The sequence below is a fragment of the Lathyrus oleraceus genome, chromosome 4 (genome assembly GCF_024323335.1).
Source record: "Lathyrus oleraceus cultivar Zhongwan6 chromosome 4, CAAS_Psat_ZW6_1.0, whole genome shotgun sequence".
Taxonomy (NCBI): Eukaryota; Viridiplantae; Streptophyta; class Magnoliopsida; order Fabales; family Fabaceae; genus Lathyrus; species Lathyrus oleraceus.
In genome coordinates, this window is record NC_066582.1 from 254,059,929 (window position 1) to 254,070,548 (window position 10,620).

The following is a 10,620-nucleotide window of genomic DNA, read 5'->3' on the forward strand; positions in this document are numbered from 1 at the left end:
AATATCACTGAATCCGCTACTAGATTGATAAAGACTTCCTCTTCTCAATCACCTTCGCTCAGCTGAAAATTGATGAAGAAATCGTCCAAAAACCCCCAAAATCAAACCAATCTTGGAGGACAAAACCCTAAAGGTTTTATTCAAGAAAAAACCTGTCGCAAGCTTCAACCCGAACCGGATTCCCCAATCTCGGCTTCGAACGTTATCACCTTTAACCAATCACAAAGCACTTCAAAAATGGTTGTGTGTAATTGATGTGTTGTGAGATGTTGAAGATGAAGATGAAGAATCTTGGACACCTATTTCACTTTTTCTTGTTCTTTGTACACTTGAATCAATTTGTCAAATGTTGCTTTGATACAAGTAGCTGAACTTCTATTTATAGAAACAAACCAACCAACCCACTTAACAGCTTTTCAAATAAGGTGGGAATTGCTTAAAAACAGTATTTGCGCGCGAACGGTCGACCATAGCAGGTCTATGCGTAGACACATAGCCTGCAGTTTTGGACAAACTAAAAAACACATCAGTATGCGTCGACCATAGGTCGGCGTGCGTTGACCCGTGGGAAATTGAAGGCTTCATGCGCCGACCCTGTGGTCGACTCAAGCCTCCGTGTGCTGACCCGTGACAAACTGCACTATGTTATGCGCCGACCCTGCGGTCGACTCAAACCCTGCAAATCTGCAAAAATTCAGATTTTTGTGGTTTTCATGCATTTTGTCATGACCACATTTTATCCACATATGTTGTATGAAATATAACAGTTTAGATGAACATAAAAAAGGATATGATAGGTGATATGTTGCATTTGTTTTGTAGAGGTGGATTCGACAATGCCGATTCATCCATGGTGGTAATTTGTCATCATCGAAACCTATGATCGTATGTTGTATGACAGTTTGCCCTTACAATTTGGAGTGTTAATTAATTAATTGGTTGTTAGGTAGGATAATAATTGATTATATTAATTAATTTGGTGTGTTAATTAATTATTTAGTTGATATGAGATATAATTGAATTAATTAGCTTGGTGGGTTTATTGTGTTAGTTTAATTTAATTGAACTAATTAGAGATATTTAAATATTAGGTCTTATTGGGCCTATTAATTAAATTAGAATTATTATGCTTTAAGCCCAAATAGAATACTAGTATATAAGAGGAGGAGAGTGAGAATTAGGGTTCACTTGATCATTTGACAACAATAGAGAAAGAGAAGAGGAAAAGTGAGGAGAAGAAGGGAAGAACAAGAGAGGAGTTAGGGTTTCCAGAAAATTGAAGAGGTAAGGGGGGAATCCTTATTATTATGAGTTAGTATGATTGGATCAATGGGTAGATGTATGTTTAGGTTAAAATCCCTAATTTTGTATGGTTGTTTGGAATTGTTAGGTTTTGATGAGTATGCTCGATTGTGGTGATTAATTGTATTAAAACTGCAAATTAACGTTATATATTTAGAGTATTGTGTATTATAATTTTCTGAACGTGTGGCTTTTTACGGAATCGAAATCGGAGGTCCGGAAGTCCTTCAACGATGAAAACCGCAGAAAATTCTACATACTGTAGTGTCCGTCACAATCGCGGCCCTTTTTTATGTTTTATTGTCGAAATCGTTTTGGTCATAACTTTTGATCCGTAAGTCCAAATTGAGTGTCGTTTGAAGCGTTGGGTAGCTGAAACAGAAGGCTATAACTTTGTTTCAGGAATAAAATATTTTGGAGATTATTTCATGGACGTTTTTGGGGTTGAAGAAGATGAAAATTATGTTGGAAAATTTAGAAAACAACAACTTTTTAGTAACGCCTTCGTGCACGGTTTTATTCATAACTTTCAACTCGTGAATCATTTTGGGTTGGGGTTTAAAGCGTTAGAAAGGTGACTCTAATAGATATTATGTGAATGGTGTATTTGTTATGAATGTGTATATGTACCATTGGTGGATTGTGAATGATATATTGTTATGAATGTGTATATGTACCATTGGTGGATTGTGAATGATATATTGTTATGAATGTGTGTATGTACCATTGGTGGATTGTGAATGATACATTGTTATAAATGTGTATATGTACCATTGGTGGATTGTGAAAGATATATTGTTATGAATGTGTATATGTAACATTGGTGGATTGTGAATGATATATTGTTATGAATGTGTTTATGTACCATTGGTGGATTGTGAATGATATATTGTTATGAATGTGTATATGTACCATTGGTGGATTGTGAATGATATATTGTTATGAATGTGTATATGTACCATTGGTGGATAATTCATAGAGTTGAATTATGGTGATATGTAGAATGTTAAGATGGTAGAGATGATCTTAATTGCATATGTATTGGTATTTGTACATTCATTCATGGCATGCATGGTCGACTTCATAGTGGAAACGGTGAAACTGTGGGTTCACATGGTAGCACACGTTGATCCTTAATTGGAAATAGGCGTGGTAGATAGACGTTGATCCTTAATTGGAAATAGGCGTAGCATACGTTGATCCTTAATCGGAAATAGACGTGGTGGCTTGGATTCTAGATGTTGAATCGGAAAGCGGTGGAACGTTGGGTCCATATAGACGTTGATCCTTAATTGGAAATAGGCGTAGCAGACGTTGATCCTTAATTGGAAATAGACGTGGTGGCTTGGATTCTAGATGTTGAATCGGAAAGCGGTGGAACGTTGGGTCCATATAGGCGTTGATCCTTAATTGGAAATAGGCGTAGCAGACGTTGATCCTTAATTGGAAATAGATGCGGTGGCTTGGATTCTAGATATTGAATCGGAAAGCGGTGAAACGTTGGGTTCACATTGAGGTACCGCATGCATAGAGTCACATGTCTTGCATTGAGTCACATTAGAGTTATGTGATAATTGAGTGTATGCATTATTGTGATTGTGATGTGTGTATGAGATATGGTAATTGAATTTGATGATGTTTGGATACATAACTTGACAGCATATGTGATTATGTGATAATTGTAGTTATGTGTATATTTGAGAATATCATATTGGATTTTAATATTGTACTCCTTGAGTTTGATGGATGTTTGAAACATGTGAAATAGATGTTGATGAATATTATTTACATGGTTATATGAAGTGTGATGAATTCCTTTAATTGTTGATTTAATCATTGTGCTTGATTATACTTCTTCATTATGATTTGAATTCTCACCCTTTCTGTTTGAATGTTACCTTTACATGGGTATCGTGCAGATACTCAGGAGTAGTATTGCTGAAGTAAGTGAACGGTAGCACTCGAGGTTAGCTGGAGAGCTTCGGTGCTTTGTTTTAGAGACTACGTAGTGAGTCAATGCTCTGGTCATGTAACACTGGGTAGATTGGTAGTATTGAACTCGTGTCTTATTTGGATACGTTTTATGGTATTACTTGTCAACATGTTTAATTGAAGAGATTATTGAGAGATGATCATGGTATGGGACATTGATCATTTTATGAAATGCATGAATATTCATTATTTTCCGTTGCAAACGCATATGCTTGAATATTCATGATAAATGAGATGTGTTATTTTAAATGACCAGGTGTATTGTATATTGATGATGAATGAGGTTGGTTTTTGAAAGCGTTTAGTTTTTGAAAACGTCGATGTGACGCCCTTTTGTTTATATGCGTGCTTATTTACTCTGATTATATGTTAAGTATTTTGGGGTAGAAAAAGGGGTGTTACATGATTCATTTTAGAGTATTTGGTCATGTTTGTTACAAACATGTTCTAGGTGCTACTAGAAAGAAGCTGGATGATAAAAGCAAAGTAATGTTACTGATTAGATACAACAGTACATGTGTTTATCAACTTTATTTCCCAGTCACTAACAAGGTGGAATTCAACTGAGATGTCATTGTAAAGGAAACATAAGCATGTAATTGGAACACGTATCAATCCAACTCTGGTGCAGTGTTAACATCTTAGTTAACTTCTGGAGATATGTTAAACTTTAAAGGAGAATCTACCTCTGAAGAAGATTATGTCTCTGAGGATGAGTCAGAGTCTGAAGGTGACTCTGATGTTGAAGTAGAGTCTGAAGGTGACTCTGATGCTAAACTAGAGTCTAAAGACAACTCTGATAATGAAGTAAAGTCTAAAGGTGAGTCTGACTCTGAAGGTGAATCTGATTCTGATGCAGATTTTGATGATGGTCCAAACCCTAGTAGTAATCATGCCTCTAAAGGTGGTCCAACATATGATATTGTTCCAGCATCTGAAAAAGATTCTGAACAAGTTCAGAGGCCATAAAGAATCAGACAAATGCCAAGAAGATTTACAGAATTTGACATATTGCAAGATACTGAGATAGACTCTAAAAGGGAAAGTTATTCAGTGGGTCATGTTGGTAGACTCTAAACCAGTTAGTACTGAAGAAGCTCTCAAGAAGAAGGTGTGGCTGAAGGCCATGAAAGAAGAACTTGAGGCTATAGAAATAAACAAGACTTGGGAGTTAACTGAGCTTCCAAAGAACAAGAAAGTCATCAGTGTGAGATGGATTTACAAGTTGAAACTGAAGTCAGATAGATCACTTGGCAAACACAAAGCAAGGTTAGTACTAAAATATTTCTACAAAATTCTAGATTAAATTACTTTGAGGTATTTGCATATGTAGCTAGGCATGAAACAATCAAATTGGTAATTGTTATATTTGCTAATAGAAATTGGCCTCTGATGCATTTAGATGTGAAATATGCATTTCTCAATGGTCCTTTACAAGATGAAATTTATGTGTCACAACCTCCTGGATTTGTGAAAAATAATTAGGAAGAGATTGTGTACGCGTTACACAAAGCCTTGTATGGACTGAAACAAGCTCCTAGAGCTTGTAATCTGAAAATTATTTCATTTTTCAAGCTTCAAGGATTCAGAAAATATGAGATGGGGTATGGTGTTTATGTTAAACATACATCTGATAGAAACATGATTCTGGTGTGTCTTTATGTTAATGACATATTGCTAACAGGGTATTGTTCATATGAGATAGTTAAGTTCAAGAAAGTGTTGATGAATGAGTTATGACTAATCTAAAAAATACATTATATTTTTTAGGGATGAAGATTATGTACTCTGATAAGGGTATAATTTTGCATCAGCTGAAGTATGAACTTGAGCTTCTGAAGAGATTTGAGCAAATAAATTGCAAATCAACAATCACACCTGCTGAAACAAATCACAGGTTGGATTCTGATGTAGATGGTATGATTTTTAAATAGTTGGTGAGTTCATTGAGATATCTTTGTAACACCATACCTGACATTTGTTATGTCGTTGGAATTGTGAGTAGGTTTATGAACAAACCAAAGTAGTCACATTATTAAGTTGCTGTCAGGATAATGAGATATATTAAGGGGACTATGAGGTATGGAGTTTTGTTACTTTCTGGTGATAAATCTAATTCAGAGTTGATATGTTATTCAGACTCTAATTGGTGTGGAGACATAGTTGACATAAGAAGTATTTCTGGATATTTCTTCAAGTATTTGAGAGGTCTCATTTCTTGGTGCTCCAAGAAGTAACCATTGGTTGCATTGTTAATTTGTGAAGCCGAGTACATTGCAGGTGCTTTGTCTGCTTATCAAGCTATTTGGATTATGAAGTTATTGCAGGATCTGAAGATCAATGTGAGCAAGCATGTGAGGTTGATGATTGACAACAAATCAGCTATAAGCCTTGCCAAAAATTCAATGATGCATGGAAGCAGTAAACACATTGACCCAAAGTTTCATTTTTTGCGCAATCAAGTTCAAAATAGAGTATGTGAAGTTGGTCACTGTAGCACTCGAAAACAACTTGTAGATATGTTGACTAAAGCTATCAAGAGTAAACACTTTATCCATTTAATGGATGGAATTGATGTTGTTAATTTTAGTCTTGAATATGGATTAAGGGATGGTGTTAAAGAGTAACCCAAATTCAGATTCATATCAACATGCATTTAGATTAATTTGAATTTTATTTGATAGTTCTTGATAGTTTAAATACTGAAATTGGATTCAGTTTGTAGCCGAATTCATTGGATAACAGTTTTTTCAATTCAATTTGTAAATTAGTTAAAACTCTCTCTCATCTTCCATCTTTTTCTTCATTCTTGTGCACCAACACATAATATTTGATAATTAAAGTGGAGAAAAACTAAATGCTAAGAATTTTCCAATAGATTGAATTGAAAAAATTCTGATATCACTGTATTAACAAAAATAATTTTTAAACAGAAACCATTTGATATGTGTCATTATTAACTAAACACCAATATACCATATTCAGGTAACCCTTTTCTCTCTTGGCATTGTAATGTGCTGAAACAATAAAAGAAGCAAAAAGGAAGTTTCGCTGTGAATTGAACTCTGTTATTAAGAGAGAATGGAACAATCAATATAAAGCCGCACAAAATTTGGGCGGAACATGGTTTAAGGTCACCATGTTTCAGTAAGCCCTAAGAGATGCCTAGCTGAACGGTGTGTCATCTTCAATGCCCGGGACTCCTAAAGTGACATATCACCCCCAATTTCGCCGATAACTTTCTCCACCTTTATCAACATATCTAAGAACATAAAAATGGCACATAAGTATTTTGGGTACAAAATTTAGTAGACCGTCGCAATACAAATATTAAAAAAAAAGATGTACCATAAACAATGCGTCTAATAATCAGTATGCGAGAGAAGCATGACTAAAAACTTTCACTCGTTTCGCATAAGATACATTGATAATACGGGAAGCATAAGATACATTGATAATACGGGAAGCATAAAATCCTTTATATTCACGTTAAAGCTAAGGATTAAGAAGTTTTCAGAATTTGGAACTTTCTATTTGAGTTTTACTCTAGGACCGAAGTGAAAGAAAAGACAAGAACTAACAATAAAATGGCACATCATATTTAACCAATGAAAGAAGCAATAAGAGAGAGGGATTGCTACCTTGGAAGGAAGAATCTTCCATATATCTCTGCATCAAAGGAAAAGAATATCAGGAGTAACATATAATCACTAGAGAAGATGTACTTCCAAGCAAATTTTCTCAACTTAGAGAAATCTTATACCATAATGACCATCAAATCAATGTAATTATGGTGATTACAGCATCAGGTAGTAACATCTAAACAAAATGAGAAATCCAAAATATGTACCGCAATTTGGGACTTGAGATCATTCTCCACGGTAGTAGTTGATTGAGCTGCAAGATAGTATTATTTGATTTAGATGAAATAAGATTTGGTAGAAATCGGAACAAATATTAAAACAAAAAAGTTCCCTAACCATGGTTGATCCCAGAGCAATCCATCAAGAATGTGGCAAAGCTGGGTGGCAAGGCTGGAAGGATGCTTTCAAAGTTGGGAACAGAAGCTGTTTCCTTTTTTTGGATTCCTGAAGGTTGCTCTCTTTCATTATTCATACATATTGGCAGTTGTGGAATGTAAGTGTCAGCCGGAGTCACAAAACTCAGTTCCTCAGAAGCTCTACAAGTACAAACACGGTAAGGCTCAGTATCCAATCTCCGTCAGAATTAAGTCAACTGGTACTTCAATATAAGTAATGAGAGATGTGGCTCCCCCACTAAAGTGAGTTGTTGTTGATGTAAACAAATCGATGTTTCAACACACTCTGATTTATTCTAAATATGCAAATAGCATCAACCATTGATTTGTCTGTAAATGATTGGTATTACTCACTTTAGAGGAGCCGGATCTGGTAATGAGAACCTATATCTACTCCACATAAAAGTAAGGAGAAAACAGAAAAGAAAAGAACAAATGACGTAAATGAAAGTTGAAAACAGATCATTCAATGGCTATGTATTAAACAGAGAAACAGTATGACAATTAACGATTCATCAAAGCTCAATATCTCAAAGTCACTTCCTCCCATCTCTCAAAAATCTTACCTATGACCCAAAGCACTTTTATACCTGTAAGAGTGTTTGTTTGTTGACATAAATTCCGACTGAGACGAAATTTCCGAACCAAAGTCAATATTTAAAGGTTCCGGGCCCTTGTCATCTTTTAGGATCTCCTGGGAAGGAACAAAAAAAATCAAGAATCGACTATGAAATAAAATAGTTTTATAAGTGCAAGTGCAACCACTGGTTCTAAATATTTTGTGGCGATTGATTATATTATGATAAGCAACTGTTACCTTCAAAGCACAGATGAATGATTGTGATTCATAGATCGATGGAAACCGCATTGCAAACTTTTGAATCTGCCAAAAAGGAAATGTAGCATCACAATTATAATAGTCTGTCTGAATAAGGTAGTGTATGTGTGGGACTAGATTTGTTGTTAACTCAATAAACTAATCCTATGGGCCTAGATTTGTTGTTAACTCAATAAACTAATCCTATGGGCCTAGATTTGTTGTTAACTCAATAAATTAATCCTATTATTAGGATCACGCAGAGTTACATTAACAAAGGCGGGGATCAACATTCAACATTGTATTTTCAGTTTATTATTGATGTTATATCAGGAAAGGCGTTAAGGGAGTTATCAACAAATTGTCTCCAAAATCAACACATGACTTTAAAAATTAAATTAACTAACATATTGCTATACAATCAACAATGAAAAAAGTGATCTATCAAATGAATTCAATCAATTAACTTCACAAGTCACATGAAAATCTAACAATATAGTTAAACTGATCCTTCAAAAGTATGAAGTTGCTACAAAGCAACAGAACTCCTTTGGTTAAATTAGTCCTCTCATCTTAATTTTAGATTGTGATCCTCAACTGCATACATAAAAGGTTTTAAAAATCTTTGCAATGGAACCATAATTGCAGCCGCATCACCTACATTTACTCACATTTTACTGCAATATCAAGGTCGGGAGCAAACCACAATTCAAGACATCAGCCTAACATCACAGCATGACGATCAAATGCACATTCATAATCAATTTAACTAATAAATACCTATGACACCCGAATACGATCCCGACACTAACACGGCGATACCCCTAATAATTTAAAAAAATAAATGAATTAAACGTAAGCACAAGTGTCAGTGTAGGTGCCCACAGTCCGATATCGACACAAACACAGACACGTCTTTTTTCAGAGTTGTCGGTGCTACATAGATAAATACTTATTATCGGAGGAAAATCAGTCAGACTATTCAATAGGTGAAAATCAATGTGTGTATCTATGAAACACGGACACCTGAAATATGATACCGACACTGATACATCAACACCAATAATTTTAAATTAAAAAAAATTAGACGTAATCACAAGTGTCGGTTTCAGACACCAACACCGACTCGGACACACTTTTTTTTTAGAAGTGTCGGTGCTATAGAAGTATATGAATTAACAACACCTTATGCAAATCTTACCTCGCCTCGGGAGTCTCTGTAATTAACCAGCACGGTTCTAATTCCCCTTGCAGGAAATCCAGGATCGCACGATACTTGAGGCCACGAAAAATTCAGTTTGGAAACGTAGTGCTCTTCCTGCAAAATGTCACACAACAAATTTCACAATTCAAATTCGAAAAAACATTCTCCTCCAACAAAATCACTAGCGATCCAAAACACAAAAGACAAAAATCTCCGAAAAGTGACTGAAACAAGCTTCTTCACTATCGAAGATCCAAAGCACTTGCGTCGATTAAGTAATAGCAATAACAGTTCCGTTCAAGTTACATTACAAATTACAATAACAGTTCCGTTCAAGTTACATTAAAAATTACAATCACAGTCACAGTTCCGTTCAAGTTACATTACAAATTACAATAACAGTTCCGTTCAAGTTACATTACAAATTACAATAACAGTTCCGTATTGAGTAAATCTGAAAAGAGGAAGAAAATGGAGAAGTTAGGAGTTACGAAGAGTTTGCCGTTGAAGGAGACGGTGAGGATGACGTCCGATAAGGAGAGATCGTGGGAGAATCTGAGGAAGGCGGAAGTGGAGGAGGCGATCCAGGTGCCGCGAGGAGGACGGTTACGTAAGCGATGAGGGAGAGGGAGAAGATCGGCAGAGGAAGATGAAGAAGTAGTAGAATGAGGGAAAGGGATGAAGCGTGCGAAGCAAATCTCCCACTCGTCGTTCAGTGTTGAAGAGTTTGTTGATCTCACAGCTACTGTTCCCGCCATTTTTTGAATTCTCCCTTTCTTTTCTCTCAAAAAATTGGACCAAGCAAAAAAAAATGAACCACGTTATCTAATTTATGGGCAAATTCTTTAATTCTCTACGGGTCAGTTACGGTTGCACATGGGGCCAAAATGACTCCGGGTGACGGATACAGTTTAGAAAGCCACTTGCTAAACAAATATTAACACCGAGTCACGTTAACAAAGGTGACTTTAGTTAAGAAGTAAAACCAAGAAATAAATAAAGTTTTATATTTAAATAGTCAATTTTTAAAATTTTAAAGGTGGTGAATGTATTAGTATTGTTTAAAATAAAATTAAAAAATTCTTTAGACTTTTTAACAAGTGTCTTAAAGATATTTATTAATATTTTTCATCAATAACTAGCACTTGTATTTTTCAACTATATATATTATAAAAAAATAATTTAAAAATGGTCAGTAGCACTATTTGTTTTATTCTTTGCCATATATTAATGTAAATAAATTAATTAATATTAATAAATTAATAA

The 10,620-nt window shown here is 35.0% G+C and overlaps 1 protein-coding gene across 2 annotated transcripts; it reads right to left on the minus strand.

The window, feature by feature from the left end:
• Positions 1–6,267: 6,267 nt before the first annotated feature.
• LOC127074934 (protein POOR HOMOLOGOUS SYNAPSIS 1) lies at positions 6,268–10,258 on the minus strand. Of its 2 annotated transcripts, none has more exons than XM_051016355.1 (8): positions 9,846–10,258; positions 9,352–9,468; positions 8,151–8,216; positions 7,900–8,027; positions 7,275–7,474; positions 7,145–7,191; positions 6,936–6,963; positions 6,268–6,556 (listed from the first exon to the last, which is right to left on the minus strand). In XM_051016355.1, the coding sequence occupies exons 1-8, from the start codon at positions 10,110–10,112 to the stop codon at positions 6,498–6,500; spliced, it is 912 nt and encodes a 303-aa protein (XP_050872312.1). In that variant the 5' UTR covers positions 10,113–10,258; the 3' UTR covers positions 6,268–6,497. The 2 variants fall into 2 exon arrangements, with proteins under 2 accessions (XP_050872312.1, XP_050872314.1); XM_051016357.1 differs by having other exon boundaries at positions 7,924–8,027; positions 9,846–10,252.
• Between the last annotated feature and the right edge of the window lie 362 nt (positions 10,259–10,620).

Excerpts from the sequence above, each read along its gene's own strand:
- LOC127074934 (XM_051016355.1), bottom strand. The coding sequence starts at position 10,112 with ATGGCGGGAACAGTAGCTGTGAGATCAACAAACTCTTCAACACTGAAC. Across the intron at positions 8,217-9,351 it reads ACAGAGACTCCCGAGGCGAG|ATTCAAAAGTTTGCAATGCG; the intron begins GTAAGATTTGCA and ends CCTTTTTGGCAG. Across the intron at positions 7,192-7,274 it reads TTGCTCTGGGATCAACCATG|CTCAATCAACTACTACCGTG; the intron begins GTTAGGGAACTT and ends ACTATCTTGCAG.